At 37.8% G+C, this 23875-nt stretch overlaps 3 protein-coding genes across 4 annotated transcripts in view; 1 reads left to right on the top strand and 2 right to left on the bottom strand.

Annotated features, from left to right (window-relative positions):
* LOC117303411 (rab GTPase-activating protein 1-like) overlaps positions 1 to 6723 on the bottom strand; it is a 48702-nt gene extending 41979 nt beyond the window's left edge. For both annotated transcript variants that reach the window (XM_033787597.1, XM_033787598.1), the window contains exons 1-3: positions 6623 to 6723; positions 5059 to 5584; positions 1743 to 1953 (exon numbers count right to left, since the gene is read on the bottom strand). In XM_033787597.1, the coding sequence (XP_033643488.1) occupies positions 1743 to 1953; positions 5059 to 5452 (605 nt within the window). In that variant the 5' untranslated portion in view covers positions 5453 to 5584; positions 6623 to 6723. The remainder of the gene's footprint in view (positions 1 to 1742; positions 1954 to 5058; positions 5585 to 6622) is intronic.
* Positions 6724 to 6811: 88 nt separating this feature from the next.
* On the top strand, positions 6812 to 14355 carry LOC117303412 (actin-related protein 5-like). The gene is made up of 13 exons (XM_033787599.1): positions 6812 to 6975; positions 7553 to 7666; positions 8216 to 8521; positions 8722 to 8817; positions 8977 to 9170; positions 9743 to 9859; positions 10074 to 10169; positions 10587 to 10667; positions 10856 to 11020; positions 11155 to 11249; positions 11666 to 11870; positions 12340 to 12451; positions 12549 to 14355. Exons 1-13 carry the CDS (start codon positions 6954 to 6956, stop codon positions 12719 to 12721), a joined length of 1776 nt encoding a protein of 591 aa, XP_033643490.1. The 5' UTR covers positions 6812 to 6953; the 3' UTR covers positions 12722 to 14355.
* Positions 14356 to 15837: 1482 nt separating this feature from the next.
* Positions 15838 to 23663, bottom strand: LOC117303033 (uridine-cytidine kinase 2-like). The gene is made up of 6 exons (XM_033787068.1): positions 23546 to 23663; positions 19627 to 19786; positions 19405 to 19501; positions 18508 to 18653; positions 18023 to 18169; positions 15838 to 17778 (listed from the first exon to the last, which is right to left on the bottom strand). Exons 1-6 carry the CDS (start codon positions 23648 to 23650, stop codon positions 17612 to 17614), a joined length of 822 nt encoding a protein of 273 aa, XP_033642959.1. The 5' UTR covers positions 23651 to 23663; the 3' UTR covers positions 15838 to 17611.
* Positions 23664 to 23875: the final 212 nt, after the last annotated feature.

Here is a 23875-nt window from a genome sequence, read left to right as displayed (position 1 = left end):
TTTCTAAGAGCTACTTTTAAAAGTAGCAAATGTTGCTCACCAATTTTCTGTTATAAAAAAATGCAAAAATAAGCAAGATTGCAGTCACAGATGGTACATTTAGTGAAATAGTGTTTCCTTGCATCTCGTTTTGGGATCAAGTGGAAATAGTTTTAGTGGTAGTCATGTTATGAGGCAAGCGAGTTGAGGTGGTCTTCCAAATGGGGAGACTTAGCCTGGTACCAAGTTCCTGGGTACACATATTGCATAGTGATGCTTACAAGGGCCTGACTACTTTCCTGCTAAAATGTTATTAACAAATTTTCCACAACTACATGTATGACATTATCTCAAAGGTACGTTATGAAACCACGGAGGTAGAAAACAAAGTATACAATAGTGTTCCCGACATTGGAAATATATGAGTGCACGTGCGAACATGTTCGTGAATAATATCACAACATCGCATGCGTACAATATGCACATTATTTGAGATGAGATGTCCCTGTAGGGCCACCATAGTATCCACTCTGGTAAATGTATGTTCAGTTTATCCTTGTACAAACTTATGAATTCTTCTGCATCTAATGAAAGCACACATTGCTTTTGTTCATCAATATTGCTAATTTCCTGTGAATTAAATTTCAGGACCTCGGGAAACATTGGCGTTTCCAATCTACATGTATGCACTCCTCTTGCTTTAATGTAATGGATGAAATTAAGTACACAAAGTAACCTTGGGTATGTATACAATGTTTACCTGAAGTATTATGTGGATCAAGTACTTGTACAGTGTATGCACTACTGCTTACCAGTGTACTATTACTTTAAAATATTACCAATATTTCTCTCAACAAAATTGAGAATGCACACGAAATAAACAATATTTTGTGAAATATTGTTTTAAAAAACCACGAAAAACGTAAGTCCCTGTACGTGTGGATAAGGACAGACTGATGTGAACAAATATTAACATTTTCCGTTGTGGTCTTGATGTTTCGAACAGTACTCTGCTCATCTTCAGGAGAAATATGTATCATACTCTCTTATCAACGAAAATGTTTCCTTGGTTTTATCTTTGACATAGCAACTCCAGTGCCACGGGAGGAAATAACCAAATATTAACATCGTCCGCTTGGTGGTCTTGATGTTTTAAACAGTTAATGTGTACTCTGCTTTTCTTCAGGAGAAATAAAAGTATTCTACTCTCTCATCAACGAAAATGTTTTTCTTGGTTTTATCCTTGACATAGCAACTCCAGTGCCAAGGGAGGAAATAACCAATACATGGATAATTACTGAGAAACACTTCCTGTAAATCCCTGAAGTCTTTTATCTGAAGGTACTTTTGCAGAACAGGGCCTGTGATGTTAGTGTCCGGCTAGTAAACTCAAACTGGGACATCCCCGGTGGTCTTGTGTAATTTTTTTGAATCAAACTACTCATTGTGTAATAGCTTTGTCAAAAAATGTTGACGGTGAATGGGATATTTTTCTTTCAAGGAGTACACTAAACACACACAAATTGAAGTAGATCTTCTCTTCGTGCTTGCTCAACTCTTTACGATTCTTGTCTTGCAAAATAACTTCTGGTTCAAAATTTTAAGCTACATAGTACAACCCCCTTCAGTTCTGTGGATTTTCCCCCAAATTCTAGCCATGTACTATCATCCTTCGTAGGATATGTACATCACAACAAACAAAACACATGATTTCTTAAGAACAAAATCAAGACGATCGAAGCGAGGTAAAGATGTTAACTCACCTCACAGATCCTTCAGATGTCCTCGGCACTGACAGAACAATCTCAATAGCATTCTGAGATTGTTGTTGCTTCAATATGGTCATTTTCTTAGTGGCCTCCATCTCGCTCTTAGGAGCATTGACCGAAGCTGCTCCAAGATAGATGATGCGGGAGAACAGGGTACAGATCTTATCCAAAGGGACCATGCCGACTCGAGATGGGCTCAGCCGATCTATAAGATAAAGAATTATTGTTAATGAGACACAAGATTGGTTGAGTGAAGTCTCCCATTAAATTAAAGACATCTTATGTTCATTAGTCCAACAGCTTATTTGGTACATTGTATAAAACTATTTGTCCTACTTCAATCTTCAAGAAAATAACATTTGAAGCGCACATAATGATCTTACAGGGAACTTGCCTATAAGAATTCTTAAGATTTTTAACATTTAAGATTTAAAAAAGTTTACACAATGTTTTCACAACTATTTATTTCAATTAAAATGTTGAATTTGGTTTGACACCCGCTGAGGTAGGTTGAGCGAGTACATGTACTCTTCGCAAAAAACATTAAATTTTGTAAAGTCTTGTAAAAAATGTGCAAATTTAAGGCAGCGACCGAATTTGCGGCTACGACTAGTTGTACTACAGCTACGGCTGGATCGCAGCGTTATCATGATGTACTGTAGGATGTCCTTAGCAATAACCATCAGTCACAGCCAGAGCCATAGCCAGAGCAGCTACATTTGTTCATCAAGGACTGTTGACTTGATCTTGATGTAATAATTGAACAGCTCCTTTCTAGCAATAACACTCAAATGAGGTCAGGTCATGAGGGAGAGCTCCTTCATGTAGGTTGTGCACCTATGAAGAGTGTACGCCCAAACTTAGTGGGGCTACTGTTCTTGTTGTTGAGTAGGGGAGTGAATCCAGTCTTTTGCTGGAACATGGAAGTATGACTTATGATAGGCGGTTTATGACTACGCGTGGTTTCATTCCTTCCCTTATACACTGGTTTGTTCATACAATGAAACTGATTCTAAATTAGCCGTGTGTGACCAATGAAGTACCCAACAGAGTTCATTGTGTACAATTTTTAAGGAAATGACTTATGTCAATAAATAGATTATTCAGACTGCTGTGGCTGGGACATTCTTGACTGACGCAATATTACACAATGATTAAGTACAACTTTTGATTGTTTTGTCTGACACTTCAGTGCTACACGATACACCACATTTACTTGCTTGATAACAAGGTATTATAAACCATGTTTTGTTTTCAATGTGAATGCATTTATCATGTTTATTTATGTACCTTTATGATTAAAAGTAGTCAGGTCCCAATCTTTGCAGTTTGTATATTCAATTTCAAACATGCAGTGAGGCCTACTATTAAATGGAGGCAATTGACTCTTCAAAATGTTCCAACAGAAGTTTGCAGAGAAAATGCCTTGGTGCCCTTGCCCTCTCAAAAACAAAGCATCCGGGCAGCACAGTGTATGGGAGTCCAATGGATGGATCTTTACCCCACTCCAACAGCTCCACTTGGGATAATTTTTAGGGCACCATGGCATGCCACGCAGGAGTTACATGCAGGCCAGGGAGGGCACGGCCTCCGTTGCCCCTTGTCTTTGCCTTGGTGCCCCTTCACAAGTTCCCATTGACTTTATAAGATTTTCCAATGGAAGTGCCCTTTGCTAAATGAAAATGGCCTTGCCCTTTTCAACATGTTCAAAGATGAAATTCCAGGCATGCCCAAGGTAAAGGCAAGGAAATGGAAGCAATTGCTTTTAGCATGATTTTCAGCTCAATTCTGATTTTGGATATTGTAAAATAGACACTACAGGCCTGAAATTCCTAGAGTTCACTTGGGACAAGCTTCCACTGTCCCATGAGAGGAGTATCATGTAGCCTCAGACTCCTCAGTGTACTTGTAGTGTTGTTTTTCTTACTGAATTGCCCATTAGTCCAGGAATGTGGTATTTCCCTTAGAGTTTGAAATACATGGCCTGGGATTCAACAATAGGAATGTGCAGGCGTTTGTGAACTATGGGACATTTTGGTAAATTAGGCCTACATCCAGTGTACTGGACATGTGTATGTATTATAGTAGCATGGATGTAGAAAGAGCTATTTCTACCTCCATGGTAACTAGTAAGCATCAGCAAAATCTGTAAAAAATCACTCACTCCAGATTTCTCTGATATTGCATTGTTTCTTAAAAATGTTGTTAACATTTGCTCATATAGCACTGATTACTTATTATGTGTCATTTAAACAAGATTTGGATTAAGAAAGTTAGAGTTTTGTTAAGTGCACACCATTTCTAAACTCTCAATATTGATTTGTGGTGTTAGAAATTAATGAAACCCATGTGAAGATGGTGTTTGGTAAAATGTTTAAAACAAATTAAGGTTTAGTAAGTATTACTTTTCATGATACCATGATGGTGTAAAAATCTACGAACGTTTATTTAAGTTACATCATGCAACATTAACAGACAAACAACTGTTAAATACACAAATTTATAATTTTCATTTTTAAGTATAGACCTTATGCACATGACGTCATTTTAGTAGGGCGCCCTCACCTAGAGGTCAAAAGGAGGTTGTTTATTGGCCAAAACTGTGCGCCGCGCATACAAATCTGTGCGTTTCGATCGTCACTGTTTTTCCTCTAAGATGGCGGGTGGAAGACGTCAATGCATAAGGTCTATACTCTTTAGTTTTAATATTGCAGTAAGTTTCTCATTAATTTTGAAAGTGAAAAACCAATTCTTTATACTTGCATTTTCTGGCTCAGATACCCGAAGGCACAAACAATTTTATTAGAAATATATTTTTGTTTTCATTCTTCAAAACAAGTTTCTGAAGTTTGCAAACAACATCAACAACAATTCAGTGTTTTTGTCGTACGTTGATAAAAAAAAAGAGTATTCGGGATAGTCACAAGTTGATGGTTATTTCTTATAAAAAGTAATATATTGGCTATGAAATGTTTGGAAATGTTTGTAAAGTATTGACATTTTTCAATTTAATTTTTTTACGAGCTATCAATCTCGATTCCTACATGACCTTTTAGTAAAACAAGTTAAAAACCTTTGGGTATGAATTAAGAATTAAAATGATTACCATACCATGACCGTTGTGCAGGAGTGAGAGTGGTAGTAGTGGAACCTCTCCTACATGCCGTGCCCAACAAACTTAATATTTACTTACTTTCCGAATCATTTTGACTTGACCTCGGCTCCCAAGGGTCAAGGCTACCCTCATCCCTAGATGACCCTTGATCCCTAACCTTCCAACTTTCCACATGACCCGAGAGAATTCGCTCACCGAGATCTTGTGATGAAATCTGCTGGAATGAAGTTGGACTATCACCGCCAACACGGTGAGATGGATTATTGGCAGAGTAGACTGGCTCGCTGACACTCCTAAAGCGTGATTTATCGTTATTAGTCGGTGTCTCCCAACCGCTTACTCCTTCATCGTGACCATCCGAGGGCGCTTTACCATCATGTTGATCCCCTCCGAGGACCTCATCCAGATGTTGCTTAAGATCTTCCATATTTCCGTTGCCAACAATCTTCAGTCCAGTGCTCTCCGCTGACGTTGTTGATACATTGTCCTGACTAGGCTCCGGTGTTTTCTCCGAGTTGGGCGTGACGACTACAAACTCTTCTGTGACAGACAAAGAGTCAGCAGAACTGCGACTAACCTTGTCTTCCATGGATGCTCTTTGAATAGCGATGTCGTTAAAATGAAGTTACCCCTGTTTTTACGGGGTGGAGAATGTGCAGAGTGAGCCCTTTGCAGGTAATTGGCAAATTTTAACCAATCCCGCAGAGGCAACAGTTACATCCTGGAAGGAAAAACAAATTGAGAAGACAATTTAAAATCTGTATTTTTAAAACTGATTTTCCCCCATATTTACCATGCCCGATTCCAAAAGCTTTGAGATTTTTACACTCAACACAATCCCAGTAAGTAAAAAAAAACACTAATAAAGTACAAAATTTGACGAAAATAAACCAATGTTATGTATTGCAGTGTTAATGTGCGCTCACAACGTGTAAAAACGGGATCGACAGTCGGAAGGATGGAGGGTTACGAACATCGCAACTACACTAGGGATGGGTGTAGTAGCAGGGTTACCCCTTTAACCTTTAACAGTTCAGTCCCCTGCCCAAATGCCAGTTAAAACATCAGAGGTCCAACTTCAAGTGGTCACGGCTGGCTAGTTTGGTGTTTATAAAAAAGGTTTCCTTAATTTAATATTATGAATTACAAACAAGTACAATAAGCTGATGGACCAGTGAAATAAAAAAAAACTTACTCACTCAGTCACTGGTCATCTTGATTCTTGGCTTACTCCTAGAACTAGAGGTTCATTCCGCTATCGTCTCCACGTTCATGGAGACAATAGCGTAACGACTCATAGTTCTAAGAAGAGTAATGTTGGCTAGCGCGTAGCGGAATGAACCTCATATTCACAGGTCGAGTAGGCAATCACATTGGGACATGTCAAAAATGGGGATGAAAACTACACTGTTTTTTCTATTTTAAATCTCAGTCTCACTTGCAATCAGGGCCCAATTTCACTGCTACCCACGCAGTACTATGCTTATTATAGATGTGTGGCAGTGATACTGGAGTGTAGGACTTACGTTAATGTCATTATGAATGACAGTCAACGTTGAAAATGGGACGACTTGGGACCTTTTTTGTTGACAGACCGCCATCATCACAACAATTCATTGAATTAACATTGAAAAAAATGAAACACTTATCTTATTAACATGCTCGAAATAACTGCATTGTTTGACTGTTACCTACACTGAAAATTGCTTAATATTCATCCGACACACTGGCTAATAAAGCTGTCATGTTGACTTCTTACCTTGTCTTATACGACACACCTTATTTACAACATTTTGTGCATTTTTATTAGGCAGTGCTTCGCAGAAGAAGTTCCATTTTGTTTCTTTACAACTAGCTTGCTTGAGATCAAGTCTAGCAATATTTTCCTTTTCACGCATGCGTCATAGGAATATCTCGCCGAGAGGTGGCGCTATTTCAGTATGTCAGCGTCCCTGTCTGATGTCGACTGCTTCAATCAAAAGGATCAAAAGTGATTCTTTTCTTTAGTTTTTTATATATTTATAATTGAAAGCGACTTTGGTGGAGATTTTTATGTTTTCAATAGTATTGTAGCTCTACAGGAATGTAGAATGGCAGCTGAAGAATATTCAGGTATTGACTTGGGGAAGAACTCTTTTCCCTTTTCGACCTTGTCTTTTGTTTGCCACCCTGTGTGTTGTGTGACCACGGGAGATCCCAGATTCTGTCCCCCCTTCCCCCCCCCCCCTCCTCCTCCCCCGGTGTCTCTAGCCAGCCCAAGCATGGTCCAAGCATGATATTGATGTTATTCGGCCTAACCACGGAGGGAAGTCTACTACTACCTCCGCTCCATGGCCTAACCATGGCCTAACTAAATAACATACAATTTGCACTGAAGAAGATCAATCGAAAGAACTTCCACTTTCCAGTCTGTTTTCTCAATCCCAAAACTTGAATTAATCATCATCATAAGTACGGCTGCCTCATAGTACTGGGTGGAAGAACAACTGAAATGGGATAACTTTCTGTATGTCGCCACCACTTTTTCACTCATTTTTACAAAAAGGGATATCTCATTGAGGTAAATTAGATACTATTATATTATTTATATCGAATGAAAAAGTGGTGGCGCTATACGGAAACTTTTCCGAATAACGAACCAGTCCTTTGTTCTTATATAGTTATTTAATTTTGATAAATCATGTTGCAGAATCAAGTGATACCTTCAGGTTCCGAGATGGTCATCTTAACCGCACTCCTGATAAATATCATAAATACCCGGAAGCTATTAGAGGGAGTGACACTCCACTCATTATTGATAACGGTAAGTATTATATGAACAGTAGTTGCGATAACGTAACCCTCCTCTAACGTAACCCTCCTCCCAACGTAACCCTCCTCCCGGAGGAGGAGGGTTACGTTATCGCAACTAATGAGACAGGTACCTCCTAGAACTATGAGGTACGCTCCGCTATCGTCTCCAAACTCTTAGAATTGTGAGGTTCGTTCTGCTACTCCTAGAACTATGAGGTTCGTTTCGCTATCGTCTCCAAGAAGGTACCCCATACTTCTAGGAGTAATTGACAACAATAGAGGAAGGAACCTCATAGTTATTAGAGTAGCGGAAACGAACCTCATAGTTCTAGGATTATGAAACAGGAGGCTCTGACTGATGAGGAGACAGTGCTGTCGTGGTTGTTGAATCAAACAGTACACAGCTTAGCCAAAGTTAGACTCCCTGTCTTCGTTTCACTGTGCTGGGCCCAATTTTATAAAGCTATTACGAACCACCATGTTTAATATTAGAGTTAAAGTTTTCCTATGTATGCTGTTTATTATTGAATTGTGGTCTTCTTTTTATATTTGCCTGAAGGATCTTGTTACTGCAGAGTGGGCTGGGCCAGTGATCCTTCCCCCCGTCTTGTCTTCCGTAGCTTAATCGCTCGCCAACGAGGCAAGAAAGACTATGAGTCTCAGATCGGAAACGACATTCCTAATGTGGAGACGATACGCTGGTTGCTGAAGACACAGTTCGACCGTGATGTGGTCACAAATTACGACTCACAAGAGCTTGTATTTGATCACATCTTTTCGCATCTTGGTCTGGACACAGAGGGCGCTGTCACACATCCTCTAGTACTGACAGAGACAGTTTGTAATCCGAGTTACTGCCGGCAGTGTAAGTCAATCAGGGCCAAGTTTCATAAAGCCTGTAAGCACAAAAACTTGTTAAGCACATGAACATCTTGCTTAGTAAAAACAGGTTACCAGCCAAAAACAAAAAACATTCCATGTTCAGTTATTCTTAGCAGGTATCCAAAGAAAATGAAAATGTTGAATCATTTGAGGACATAATTATGATAATATTTTCTTTTTCAGTGATGTCGGAGCTTTTGTTTGAGTGCTACCATGTTCCTAAACTGGCTTTTGGTGTGGCTAGTCTATTCAGCTTCTATCAAAACTTCCCGAGCTCAGGTAATGTTGAAAAAATGTATAATTATGTGTTGCTCTTTTTTATATACAAAGTTAGTATTTCTGCTTTTCACTTTTTTATATTGTTGAGTGCGTTGAGCGTCACAGAATTATAGGCTTAATAAGATGACCACTATTACCACAACTCTCATTTGATTACAGGAACCTCTGATGGTCTGGTACTCTCCTCTGGTTACCAGACTACCCATATTCTTCCAATAATTCAAGGCAAAATAGACGTCACACATAGTCGACGAGTCAACATCGGTGGTCTGCATTCAGCAACATTCATGCATAAGTTGCTGCAACTGAAATATCCAGCACATTTTGCTGCTATTAATTTGAGTAGAGCCGAGGTAAGGAATATTTGTTCAACATAATCTAAATCTGCTTAGCACAGGACATTTTGCTTAGCAGAAAAAGGTTAGCATATTTTAAATTGGCGTGTCATTGAATTGCTTCTAAATAAAAATAATAATAACAACTAAGTCTTATATAGCACATTCCACAATAACGTCACACCCTTAAAGGCAGTGGACACTATTGGTAATTACTAGAAATAATTGTTAGCATAAAAACTTACTTGGTAACAAGCAATGGAGAGCTGTTGATAGTATAAAGTATTGTGAGAAACGGCTCCCTCTGAAGTAAAATAGTTTACGATAAAGAAGGGATTTTCCACAAATTTGATTTTCGAGACCTCAGAATTAGATTATCAGGTCGGCCGAAATCAAGCATCTGAAAGCACACAACTACGGTTAACAGGGGTGTGTATTCCATTATTATCTCGCAACTTCAACAACCAATTGAGTTCAAAATTTTCACAGGTTTTTATTTTGTGCATATGTTGAGAAACACAAAGTGAGAAGACTGGTCTTTGACAATTACCAAAGGTGTCCAGTGTCTTTTAAACTTATTTGTGTTGCAGGAGCTGGTGAATGAGCACACATACGTATCAGTGGATTACAATGCAGAGGTGAATGACTGGCAGTCGCTACCCTACTGTGATAAACACATGCATAGAATACAACTACCATTTACACCGGTAAGTTTAAATAAATTGTAAAGAAAAACCGTCTCAAGAGATGTCTTGTTGATAAGGTTGTAGTTCAATTAATGCCAATGATGTGTTGTCTTTAGAAGTGTTTCCGTGCTCATAATGTTCACCAAAAAAAACCAATCTGTACTCTGAGAGGAAATGAGTATCATGAAGAACTTGAAGGAGGAGATTTCAAGCGTACTTTACTTCTCTTTCTTAGTTGCCTGGATGGTCCTCCGAAGATAAGAAACAAGACAAGAAACAACAGCAGATAAAACGCCTTCAGGAGATCAATGCTAAGAGGAGAGAAGAAAGAGTAAGAAACATAAGTCTAAGTTTTTGTGAATTATTTACTTTTACAAAGAATGAAGAAAGTACAGAGCTATGATGTATCCAAGAGTTTAACTTTTCAGATGCTTAGAAAAAAGGTGAAAAATTGCTACTCATCATGCGGGATAAAGGGTGATTACTTGAATTGAAGAAATTGATAAATCAGTATGTGGGAGACTGCCAACTTTAGGGCTAGATCTGTATATGGTTCAGTTGTTATAGCGCCAGCATGTTAATCTGGAGGTTGCAGGCTCAAGTCATGCTCTAATAAATTTGTCTTTGTCAACACCAAATAAAAAAAATAAAGAAATCAACTGTCAGTTTCCCTTATGGTTTATTGCTTGAAACTTGTATTTGATGAAACTGAGTTTAAAGGAGAGCTTTATTGTTTTTGTTGATGTAGCTTGCTGCTGAAGAGGATAGGATGCAGCAATTGAAGAGTGTTCAAGAACTCCTTGAAGACGAAGATGAAGAAGGTTATCAGGTGAGTGTGTATCTTAGAAAGACTTTGCTAGGGTCGAAACGCCTGGCCATTAACCGTTTTTTAAATTTATTTATACCATAGGTCCTTTTGAATGGTAAGTTGTTGTAGAACAGCTAATTCTATTTTCACATTTTTAAATGTCAAATGACTTTCATTATTCTTGTAATTGTTCAATGTCTTGACATCAGAGAGCTCTACTGGAGCTGGGATACTCCTCAGGGGCGGAGCTACAGTCTATGATTGACAAGCTGACAGCAACCATTCAGAAGATCAAAGACAAGATATCGGGGGTGAGCAGCCAATCACAGCAAGAGCTTTCCCAAATTGACCAATCACAGGAGACTCGAACAAAGGTGGGTGCAGAGTGGAACAGAAGTATTGGTAATTTGAAGTACAATCTTTCTAGAGAAAATACTGAAGGCTTTTATGAATTATTATTGTGAAGGTTACGTACATTTATGTATTACCATGGTAACTTTACACACAGATCCCAGACGGTGAAGGAAGCGATAACGAGTCTGAGAAGGGGAAGTTATGTGATCTTGATCTGCTTCTGAGAGAAGTTGATCAGGACTATGACAGGTAAAAACATTCAAATGGTGTCATAATTTGCAAGGGTTCATAATTCCATACAGCCACCGGCCTTCTTAAAGGACAAAAAGCACAAAACAATTTTGCTGATCAGAATAGGTCACCAAAAGGAAATTCCATGTGTAGTATTTGTGTCTGGGTTCCTGGTCAATTATCACATTGGGCTAATTTACAAAAATATTAAGTACTAAGCCTGTCCAGTCAGGTTTGAAGTCTCCAACATGTTTCCTGAGTGTTACGCCCATGGTCTCTAAGTCCCTTCTGATTCTTGTTTGAGTTCCAATTACATTGTAACAGGTGGATTATTACGTTTGTAAAGTTTCCTCCACAACTTTCCTCGATCATCTTATCTACATTAAAGGGGTCCTCTGTTCTGAACTAAAAATCGTTCTCCCTGTTCACAACAGCAAAGAAACCAGTCCCCAACCTACTCCTAGGATGACCTTTGACCTTGCCGAATACTACCAGCTTCAACTCGGAGTAGAGAGAATTCGCATCCCAGAGGTCTTGTTCCAACCGTCCATCATTGGTCATGATCAGGCTGGACTGGCTGAAACCTTGGATCAAGTCTTAAGGAGTTATGACAGTAAGACGCAAGATAGATTGGCACAGGTGAGCATTTGGTGTGAGATATTGGTGTCCTATTGTGTGTTCATTGTGTTCTTTGAGGGGGGGGGGTACAACTGTACAAGAGGAAAGTATGAAGAGTTAAAGTATGGGAACATTTGGGGGGGGGGGGTGGGTAACCTCTGCCACATATCAGGCATGGTATAAAAGTGAGGTGACCCACGGTATCAACAGCAATCGCCGTGGTTTGCTTTTTCTGTAAAGTTCAAAGTGCAAAGTTCCCAATACAAACTCGTTCCCCATAGCAGTACCCTTGCCAGAGAAAAAAGGTCAAGGCCTGTTGAATGTCATTGTGGTCTTTAGACTGGTGAGATGGATGGACTCTAAATGGTAACCAGGAGCTGTGACCTTGCTTGACCTCATCAATATTGATGCTCATTGACGAGGTCAAGTGAGGTCGATTCTAGCGGTTACCTTCTAAAGTGTAATGAGCATTATATTTTGTTTGATCCAGAGGGTTTTTCTGACTGGAGGTAACATGATGTATCCTAATATGAAGGAGAGGATAGAGACTGAACTGATGGCAGTGCGGCCGTTCCAATCAACATTCCAAGTCATTCGAGCAGGTAAGATTTGTATGCCTCATGCACCTTATGTATGTCTACTATAAAGCATTTGTTGAGTGGAAATAAAGTTTACTATTGAATATGTTCACATTTATAGGAGATCCAGTTCTGGATGCGTGGCACGGAGCTAAGAAATGGTCCACCTCTCCTTCTTTAGCCAATGATGGGTTTGTGACGAGGGAGGAATATCTTGAGAAAGGAGGAGACTACCTTAAGGAACACATCGCATCCAACAGATGCAAAACTATTCCTGGCGTGGTTCAAACATGACGACCCCCTGCCATTCCAACATAGCCCTGCCATTCAGTTAGAAGTGGAATCTACAATAAAATACCACAAGACTTCATAACTACATCAAAGGCTTTTTTTTAACACTGTTTTATTCAGTATTTACATGGCAACAATGCATGTTATGTTTATGATTTTTTTAATAGTTCTATTTTTTTAATATTTTTTTTTACAAAAACTGAATAGTTCAGTGACAAGTTTTTTGTTGAAATGCTTAGAGCCAGTACACAGCTACTACTAATGGAATTTAAGCGGTTATTTAGAATGCTTATTCAAAGTGTTTTTCCTAGACACAAAACATAAACAGTGAGGTAAATAAATGATTTTAAAAGAGATTTTTACAAAAGGGATTTGAAGTGCACATACAGGGTCATATTTTCAAGCACCTTTTGTGTTGCAGAAGTTTACCAGCAAAATGCAAAGCAAGAAGCTATTATTCAAGTAGATTATGAACCCTTGACACAGAATAGCTGAGAGAAATTGATGAAAATATAATACAGTCTTTACATCAGTAGAGACTATATGTATCATACAAATTAATTTGAGCAATGGCTCATTATTGTGGACAGTTTAGCTACCCAAGTATAAGATCTTGAACAGATTAAAATTGTTAAAATCCAAGTTTCTGCTAAGCAAGATTCGTCTGTGCTTTGCACGTTTGTGTGCTTACAGGCTTTATGAAAACATTACCTAGTGCATCAGGAGATCCTGGACTTGATTTAACAAAACGCTAAGATCACTCATTTTAGGATGTGTTGTCAGTATTACCATAGTGATTTGTATTGTGACATCACTTTGCTTTGCAATCAAGATCGATTCACATCTTAAGATCGAACCCTGGCTTGCGTCTCCTCAATGTGATAAGCATCCTTATAGGTTTTTGGGGACTTGCCGTATTTAAATACCGGTAATATTTATTACAATACCCTCATACACAAGTAAATCTTATACTCGTAACTCTCGTCACAGTGCTACTTGCTGTGCTAAGAAAAGGAAGGCAGTTTATTTTTTCCTTTAAAAAAAAAAGAAAATTGTTTACTGTAATTATTTGAATACATGTACAAAAGTTTTAAATCAAATGAACATTAAAAAGAAATAAATGAAATGACATAAATGTATGCAAGCATGCTTGTACTGTTTAAATAAGTGTTTTTTTTACTAAATGCTTTAAATACTCTAGCTTTCCGAGCTTTTACTTTTATTTCTTAAGAATTTTACTAATTACCAAGACAAAAGTAATTTTACACTTTCCTCTCAAGACTTTGACAAAATTCTGACACAACTTCTTAAACATCGCCTTAGGCTTAAATCACAATTAATAAAAACAAGCAAACTAGAAGCTTTTTTTTGCAACTAACAATAATACTTACTTTACACGAGAGTACTTCTAGCATACTCGGGTTTTTACAGATTGTCAATCAAATAAAAAACAATATTTTTAATAACAAAGCCAGATTGTCTAGAGGTTTTCTACCCTAGGAATTTGAACAAATAACCAAGCCAACGTTTTCTTTGGGCCATAAGACAAAAAAAGACTTGATTCAAGTATTTTGTGTATACTAAGAAAATAATTGAGAACGGTTATTGGATAGTTGTAATAAACATACAAAAATAAATTTGTCTCAACAAACAAAACTTCATTGCAACTTTTGCTTTCTTTGACGCACGTCTTCTAACAAAGACTGTTGCTTGTGGCAAGGTAAAACAAATCAGTTTTTTTACTAGGCCTCCTAGGAAGGACAAACAAAGTAAATAAGTTTGACAAATTATCTACAAACAGGAAATGGTTTGCACTGCTGACAGTTTTGCCAAGCTTACAAATAAAACACTCTGATCCATAAAAATGGTTTGGCACATCCTAAAAACCCAAAATGTCTCATGAAAATAAGATAAACGTAAATTTCTTTGTTCAACCACAAATTATTTAAAAATTACCCCCATCAGATTCACTTGATGTTTCATTATTTTGTTACATAATTAAACATGGCACAACTTTGTTCTACTGTCAGCTTTTGAAAAACATAATTAAATTTAACTTGCCCCTTCACCATCAAAACTCCACAATTGAATTGGACAGAAGTAAAACCACTGTTCTCTTGTTTAATAAGCCACTGTGACCCTGAGCTTATCTGGGACCAGTCTTTAGTCAAGGTGCACACGGCACCCCAGATATCATGCACGAGAAAAGACCGGCGCCGACTGCCGTATTTGATATCATCAATGACATCCTCAGTAAATGCAGAGACAAAATAGAAGGGTACACCAAGGAGCTCCATGTACTGGGTGCAGCATAGAGTTATATATAAGAACTAGAGGGCGCACTGGCCTATATACGCGCTCCGGCATGCGCGCAGGCGGCTATTTTCTAAGTTGACAAAACTGGCATCTCACAGTGTGTGTTTGTGCGGCCATTTTGTAAGTTGAACAAACAGCATCGCGTGAGCGTTCAATAAAAAAACCTCAAACGTGTATTTCATATTCAACGCGCGTGCAGAATGCCGCGCTTGTCATCTTGCGGTCCCGTGGCGTTTGTGCACGAAGCATCACTCGTGCGCCCTCTAGTTCTTACATATAACTCTATGGGGTACAGTCATCTCAGTCTTATATGTTTAATCTTCAAACCATTTCAAAATAGGTGGATACACCATGGAGCTTCATCTCAGTTGAAACTTCAAGCCATTTATAAGTAATTTGCTGGTCTTTTTTCATGCGTGATGGGTCGCGCCCGACATCTCAAGGTGCTGTGTACACCTTGACTAAAGCCTAATCTGGGACTGATGAGTCAGCTGTTTTCATTATCAAGCTATCAAGCAGAAATGACTTGAGTAGGAATCGAACCTACAACATTCAACTACATGGTCGTGGTAATCAAACACTACTTCATGAAAACGGAAAACTCATTCCGAGTACATTCAAGTCAAGTTACAATAAGTGTAAAATGTTTACATAACATTTTCACGATACAATTTGCACAATCCAATATTGATATTCTCATTCAAAAAGAACTGTGTCCCCTCATAAAACGTTACCTATACCGTCATAAAATTCATTTGAATAAACCGTATGGATTTAAGATCAGCCATACCTGGAAGCCCCAATTTAAAGTGAGTTTATATTACAAACACATTTTTGTTTTTTCTACGCTACATGTATTTCACGACACTATCTCAAACCAAACACGAGCCACTCTTTCACATCTTAGCACCAATGTTTGTGCAAAAAAGATCTCTTCAATCTACAGTTCACATTTGGAAATGAACTTACAAGATAAGCTACACTAAAAAGAATGACATTTATTTGGTGGCCCTTCGTTTAAGACAGGAAGCCACAAACTAATGAAGTTGTTACCTAGTGACACAATCAATACGTCGCTAAAAGTCCCTGAGCAGCAATTATAAAACACGCTTTCAAATGTCGAAGGCCACCAATGACGGGGCTTCATTGTTCACCGAAGCCACTGAATAGTAAAGTTATAGAATCAACAAATAAATCAAATTCATTACACAATATGAAAAACATGTTTTTGACAACTTGACCCTTCCATGACAAAACAGTCCAACTTAAAAAAAAATACATTTTGAGAAAAGCAAGTATGTATAGCTGTTTCGCCATAAAACAGGATTAAAGTGTATAAGAGCCCGAGATAGGACATGTTACATTCAAATCCATACGTAGTATATATTTAAGCTTTGAAATGGGAAAATAATCCAAAAATTTACTCAGAAATGATCTTATATAAGAACCATTTTTTTTAAGTTAGGCTGTTTTGACATGTAGGTCAGACCAACATGAACCCACACCATGTTTGTTTTTTAACGAAAGTAATCAATAACAAAATTGGATCGGCAACCTTGACTGGGCAAAGTCTCACACCAGAAACTTTTTTAATAAAGAGAAGAAAAAACAGGAAATCACCCCGAGATACCTGAATTTGCTGTCAAAATCTAGACCCCGATTCACTTGACACATGGAAGTTGTCAAAAATAAATTTTGTTGGTTTGTCCAATAAATGTTTTATGTACCAACTCTCACTAAAACAAATAATTAAAAAATCAGAAACAGGAATGCCATCTATAACTGAAAGCATTTTCAATCCTTCAAGGATTTTATTTAAATAATGTTGAACTATCCAATGAGGTCCCCCAAAGATTAAATCTCTGATGCCTCACCTCCAATCATTGGTCAGTCAATCATGAAAAACCTATGGATCTTTAGAACAGCTATGATTGGTCGTTGTTTTCAATAAAGCTAACCATCCTAAACTATCAAACCAGCATTAGATGGACTTGATATTCAAGAAAGAAAGTCATAAAGCCAGGAGTGTGATGGTTCAAAACTGCTATTGTAATCTTGAAATGGGGTTGTACCATTTAGTCTGTTGGGGTAAAATCCCTGATTTCCTAGGGTGTCACATTTGAGACAATAACGGACTCTCTATCACCACAATTGGAAAACTTGGAGGGCTTTCACATTAGGGCTACATCTCTCTTCCCATTAATTATCATCTTTCTTCTCTTAATTGATTTATTGTCTAAGAATGAAGAGGGAGATTGTACAAGTTCCTTCAATCAGTAAAAATTGTGACAAATCACCCGACTGTAAAGTGCACTTCAGACAACATGGTATATTTGGTTCAGGGAGACCATGACCATGGCAACGAGACCAATACATCTGATGCAATTCCACCCATGGTGTGGACTACAACATCTGCTGTGCATTCTAATGGATTCAGAAAGTCCAGAGTTAAAGTAAAAACTGCAACTAATAAGCAACTCTTTCTGAATCATTAAAATAAATCCAACTTAAGATCAATCTGGGATCCATATGGAAACACCTGTTACTCCTGAAGTCCTAATTGACGAGCCACTTATTTCAATGAGGTCTCCCACCTGCACCTGACTCTGATGGGTTTCGTTGTCTGGTTGGTTTCTCAACAACTCCAAGACTCTCATCTGGAAATGTATTGCCGTTGGTGTAGTGTTTCTTAATACCTCCATTGAGAATATCCTTGATGTGTTGGACGATGAGACCGATTGCAACTATGGAAACAAAGAACAAACACATTTTACAAAAAACTTGCATCACAGGTAAATAAACCAGGAACACAAAGCTTGTTTCTACAATATACCAGTTGTGTCAGTCCTTGTACTTGTTAAGTACAATATTCACTACAAATGTACTTATCAACATTCATATTGAGTATCTTCAAAATATGCAAACATTTCCCTTTCTCCTCTCTTCATAAAAAGCATCGATGAACCCGCATCCTTTCTCACAACTGACCTGTGTTTTCAGAACCTCTTGGAATGATGATATCAGCGTACTTCTTGGTTGGTAGACAGAATTCTTCAAAGGCAGGTTTGACAAACTTGACATATTGAACCAAGACTTGTTCCAACTCACGTCCTCTATCTTTTGTGTCTCGAACAACTGAAGAAAATAAACAAACCAAGTTCATTCATTAGGATGACTTCAGACAAACCATCTGGTTTTTAGAAGAATCGTTTCCGTCTCCAGAAACACTTTAAAGCTAAGCTGTGGAACGTTGTAACAGTAGCACTCTGTCACGAGTGATGTTTATAACATGAGATCTTGACTTGACAGGTACTCAAAATTTGCTAAGAAGATTTTATTTATCTTTGTGCAATTTTTATATGATAAGCTGTGATGACAAACATAGTGTAGTGAGCCTGTAAGCTATTTCAACTAAGTAAACTATTCCTATGCTTAGCAAACTGACAAATAATCCTTAAAAAGACTACACCTACCTCTTCTGGATAGTCTGGTATCAGCATCAGTGTCTACAAATAGTTTCATGTGAAACATATCCCGGACTTCTTTCATATAAAACACCAAGATTCCCTCAAAGAGCACCACGTCGGCTGGATATACCTCTGTGTACTCGTCCACTTTCCTGAAAGCAGAACATTTTGACAAATTGAACTTCCTTACGTGGTTTACTAGAATCCTTCCCTACTCACATCTAAAACTTGATGGAGGCAACGAAGGGAATCACCTCCATTCCCTTTGTCATCATCTTAGTCCTTTGAAATGTTCCTGTAGAAATTGAAATTTCCCTCTAACAGGAGCCCTTTGTACCCAGGCCAATAACCAGGAATATTATTACTCTCCCATCCACACTAGTTACAGGCAAACCTTTACCAGAATGAGCTGGGCTCTGATTATGGTGGTTATGCCAGATCCCATGTTTACTAGTTTACTAGTTTACCTCATTCCGACAGAATGAAAAAAAAAACCTGCGGTTGGATTTTGATGGGGTGTGGTTGGTAAGGGTTAAGTTACCCCTTAACCTCTGAGAACTTTTATCGCAAATACTTCAAAATCCATCAGTTACAATCATTCAAGACTATGAAACACACATAAATTAGTAATACATACATATATCGTTACATAACAAGCAAATTGAGTGGACGTACATAACCCTAGAATAACAGAAAACAAACAGAACATGCATATTGAATGTAAACAGCTCAACTGAAACTGGGGAGTGATTAACTTTTAAAATTCAGGGTAAAATACATCAACCTTCAAACGTTCATTAAATCATACAAAGGCAATAATGGCATCTTAGGAATAAATATAGAACAGCTTTGCTAAGGAAGTTCAAGTCTAATTGGGCAAGATTTACAGTAAGGTCAATTCACCTTGAATTTGTTGTGAAGTCATACATGGGGATCTTGACGACCTTTCCTTCCATTATGTCTTCTAGCGTTTGTTTGATCAGATCAAAATCAAACGCGTCTGTGGGAAGAAGATTTGTCAGAATCAAATTTAAAAGAAGAAAACAAAATTTGAAAAAAAAAGTTGGGAAGGATTTTGGAAAATTATTTTGTGTCTAGAGTTATTATCAAGAGTTAAATGTCTACCTGGGTGGTCAAAATTAAACTGTCCCTTGAGTGCTCGAGCCTGTTCTCCATTAGTTAAGTCTCGATAGAAGCTGTCCTGACCAATGACTGTGACCTGTCGCTTCCTGCAGTCCAGGTTCCGTTGACCAAGACGCTCAACTATCTTGCTACATACTGATGACTAAAAAGAAAAACCAAAATTGATTGGTTGAGTAAAAAGGTTGAGTTTCATTTCAATCTTAAGGGAGATTTACTGAGATTTCGAACCTTCATTAGGCTGCTTCATTAATGTCCTGGTCTTGTACCCTGTATGCAATAAAAGGGCCAGACTAATTTCTTATAGTCTTGGGCTGTGTTGGAATCTGATGCTGCGGCTTGATCACCATGTTTAGGCCTACAACCATTTAAGCACAGCACAGGTTGCCCTTATCAACACCCTTGGCAACAGCCACAGCCAAAGCTGCCAAGTTGGACATGCTGCAGTTTCATTTCATTTTCATAGGAGAAAAACAAGCCGACTGCTGATGATAAAGTCACTTAACTTGTCAAGCACCCATCGTGGTATTTTGTATAGGGGCCTACAGATGATGTGAAACCACCCGTTTGATAAAACATTGCTTGAGGGTCATAATGGTTGTACAATATTTTCTTGCATCTAAAATGTAACAAATTTAACATTTATCTTAAGGGGCTTGATGCCCCAACTAGAAGTATGTTTTGACCAAATGGCTCATGCAGCCTACTCTTTAAGGAGCCTTTTGTCCCCATTGGGTGTCTATTTCATTTTCAGAGGAATTTCTCGACTCTCCCTTCACCTTGTTCATAGCAAATAAAACTCCTGTGAGAATGTTGAAGTAGCAGACAAAATGAGACAGTTCTTTATCCCTTCTTTGGCTACTTAACTTAACAAAAAATTGATGCAAACAAGTTCTTGCATTGAGCAAGAATTTTTGTTTAAGATCTAGCATAATCTGACAAATGACAAGCCAGAAATTCACAATAACAAAATTAACTAACAAAATATTCCTGGTCATACAAAGATGACGAGGTACAAAAAGTCTTTGCACAAATAATGTACATAGATTTCTTTATTTCTGAATAAATGCAACTGGATACTTTTCGATTTCATTTCAGTAAACAGCTTTTAGAAAATGGATTGAGTATCCGGTAAAGTCTCTGAGGTCTGCAACAGAACCCCTTGAAGCTCCATCTCTATTGTGCCAATAAAAGGTTGAAGGCTCCTTGGAGATATTGTGCATGATGGTGTGCCGAGCCCCACATCAGCGAATTGAAATCTTATTTTTGGCACCTACATTTGCTGAACCGATAAAAGGGAACAAAGTACAAGGGAGAACAAACACTCAACACAAACATATTTCTTAAATAAAAGAACATTAGACAATGATATTGATAAGAGTTTTTTTTGTTTTTGTTTACATTTTCAGAGAAGTGTTTTGTAATATTTGTTTGTTTGAGCAATTCTCATCATATAAAAAATATAAACAAGACCAATTTTTAATGATAAATTTATAATGCAAACAAGAAATGACAGAATAAAGACAACAAAATGGACAATAGGACAATGTTTAAGCACCTAGAAAAATGTGTTTTCTTCAGACATTTAACAAAACATGGTAATTATTAACATATTACTAGACAAAAAAAGTAAACAAGGCTAGGGCTTCATCTAAACAAACGAAAACAATAACAAAAGAGAAAAGCTTTAAAGAGAGACCATGGCGTAAGTCGCCAACTACCAAAAGGGGTCATGCAGGAAACAGGTTTATTCTAAATTCAGCAACAGAATATGTGTAGGAAGGAAGACGCTCCCATCAAGTGACCAAAGGGCACCAAGTGTTTCTACTGAAGTACAAAACAAACTTCACCTTTGAGGCATCCTGTCCCTTCAACAAACATTATTTTGAAACCACTTAAAAATAAACAATGTATACAAGTGTATGTTTATAGAAAAGTGTATGTTTATAGAAATCCAAACAATAACAAGTGACAATGAACAGTTAGCCTAGACTAGAAGATTACCACACCAAGGCCACGGATGCCATGAACTCTATTGCCCTAGCCATACTCAATGTAATGTTGATGAGTTGTTTGTTTGTTTGTTTGTTTGAATGATCTTCCCATCAAGGGAACTGGCAAACTCCCACAAAGGGATATATAAATACCAAGCTGGCAACAGCCAATCTTTCTCATACAAACATTGGTTTAGATTGTGAATTACACAAATCAAGAAATTGTAATTCAGTAACTAGATAACAATATTTATTCTAGAGTCATTGTGAAATCGGTGGTTAGCTGGGGGATTCGAACCCACAACCTTGTGAAAGAGAAGTGTTCAAATTAATTAACCCTCTCATCTTATAATCGCTAGAAAGTCAAGTTAAAAACACCTCATACCCTTACTCTGTGATCATATTGTACCAATAGTTTTAATAAAGCTGTCTTCCTTCTACCTCCATGGTTTAAGTATGGGGGGGGGAGAATGTTCCTTTTGTAATGCATTTTTGATGCTATCAAAGTAAACAAAATACTGATTTGTAAAATCTTTCCATGCTACATAAATGAAATAGCACTCTGATGAAATTCTGTCAAAGTCGGCATAATTTCTTAGCCCCCCAAACCCCCATCCAATGATCTTAGCCATCAACAGCTCTCAAACCCCCTAGCCCGAACCCTTAGCCATAGTAACATTGGAAGTATACTGTGAGTGCTGCATTCCAACTAGTTTTAGGCACCAAAATGTTCATGAGCATTCATCAAGTCTCTGACATTGACAAATATATATAAAAACTGTGTTGCTGTTGGGTTGGTTGGATAGTTTGTAAAACGAAAATAAAAGAACAGAACAACTTTTAAATTGGGTGGACTATATGTACTGATTCAATTATGTATTAGCAAAATTAATAAAGGATACAGCTTAAAATTAAATTGTTATGGTAATTCATTTTATTATTGTTATTATCATTTTTTTTTTTTTTTGGGGGGGGAATAAATATTCTTAGGTTTATTTTAACAACCTGCTTTTTTTATTGGCAAAGAAACTAACATTTTAAAGAGCTATTTAAAATGTTGTCATTGCTAATATAACTTGTATATTATAAGAAATGTTCAAGAAGGAATCTCTCCATGGTTCAAATAAAATCAAAATTAATTGGCACACATGCATGGTGATGGTTTAGTTAGGATTTTTACAAAAATAGAAAACTTGAGCTCCCCCAACACTTTCAGCTCAGTTTTTGGTGGGGACTGGGAACCCCCTTAATAAAGTTATAACAAGCCCCCCCCCCCCCCCCCACCAAAAAGAAGAAGAATTGTTTTCACTCCTCTCTAGTGGAGGAAGAAATCTAAACGGAGCGGTAGAAATAAAACAAAAGTGGAACACTTTTTAAAATACGGTCTTTATTATTAGTTTTTTTGCAATAATACTAATATTATAATACAATAGTACAGTGTCACTGTCAGTAGTATGGATGGGGAGTGACAATATTGTTCGGCTACATTAAAATATTTTACTGTGAGCAAGGCCATTGGAATGTCAACAGTTTGTAAAGTAAGGCGTAATTATTTACAAGGGAATCCCCAAAAACTGTGTTGCGAGAGCGCCTCATTTCCCTTGTTTGAAAACATGCTAAAATTGATGGCCACGGGTCACTTTCTGTTTTGTAAACAAGTTGTTTGGGTCGTTCTCCAGTCAATCCTATTGAAAAACCCAATGTGTGTGGTGTGCGCGGCAGAAACCAGACATATAGCTAACACGTGTTGCCATCACGTTGCATCATGCATGGAACGCATGTTGACCGTAATTCTTTGTTCACGACGTCATGACCGCGAAAAAATACCAAGTCGAAAATCCCTTTTTTTTCTCAATATAAAAGCAGATATATTTGATGAAAATCCACAAGTGCTCTTTTGATATTCTTACCTTTCCGGATGCCGTCCCTCCAGCGACGCCAATAAGAAATGGACGTTTATGCTGCCCGTTTGAGGTAGAGCTTTTCGTTGAGACATTCGAACCCCTGCCCGCCATCTTGCTGTATGGACTCCATTGCAGAAGAAATTGCGCTATTTGTTTACAATTGGCTCTCAAAAGCATATAACTGTGCGCTTTATCAAAGGGGAAATGACAGCTTTACAGTAATAAGCCCATTTGGGCGTAAATTCGACCAGACACAGGTCGTCGACGGACGACGTATGATGATGATGATGTCGTCATCGTTAAAATAAAATTATTGGAGAAAAACAAAATACGTGG

Source organism: Asterias rubens, chromosome 19 (genome assembly GCF_902459465.1).
Source record: "Asterias rubens chromosome 19, eAstRub1.3, whole genome shotgun sequence".
Taxonomy (NCBI): domain Eukaryota; kingdom Metazoa; phylum Echinodermata; class Asteroidea; order Forcipulatida; family Asteriidae; genus Asterias; species Asterias rubens.
The sequence above is the reverse complement of the archived record's forward strand: the minus strand, read 5'-3'. Positions and strand labels throughout refer to the sequence as shown.

Coding starts and splice junctions, on each gene's coding strand:
- LOC117303033 (XM_033787068.1), bottom strand. CDS start 23,650: ATGGCGGGCAGGGGTTCGAATGTCTCAACGAAAAGCTCTACCTCAAAC. Junction 19,787..23,545: donor GAGGGACGGCATCCGGAAAG/GTAAGAATATCA, acceptor TTTTCTTTTTAG/TCATCAGTATGTAGCAAGAT. Junction 18,654..19,404: donor GACTTCACAACAAATTCAAG/GTGAATTGACCT, acceptor TTCTGCTTTCAG/GAAAGTGGACGAGTACACAG.
- LOC117303412 (XM_033787599.1), top strand. CDS start 6,954: ATGGCAGCTGAAGAATATTCAG. Junction 6,976..7,552: donor GGCAGCTGAAGAATATTCAG/GTATTGACTTGG, acceptor ATCATGTTGCAG/AATCAAGTGATACCTTCAGG. Junction 8,522..8,721: donor TCCGAGTTACTGCCGGCAGT/GTAAGTCAATCA, acceptor TTTCTTTTTCAG/TGATGTCGGAGCTTTTGTTT.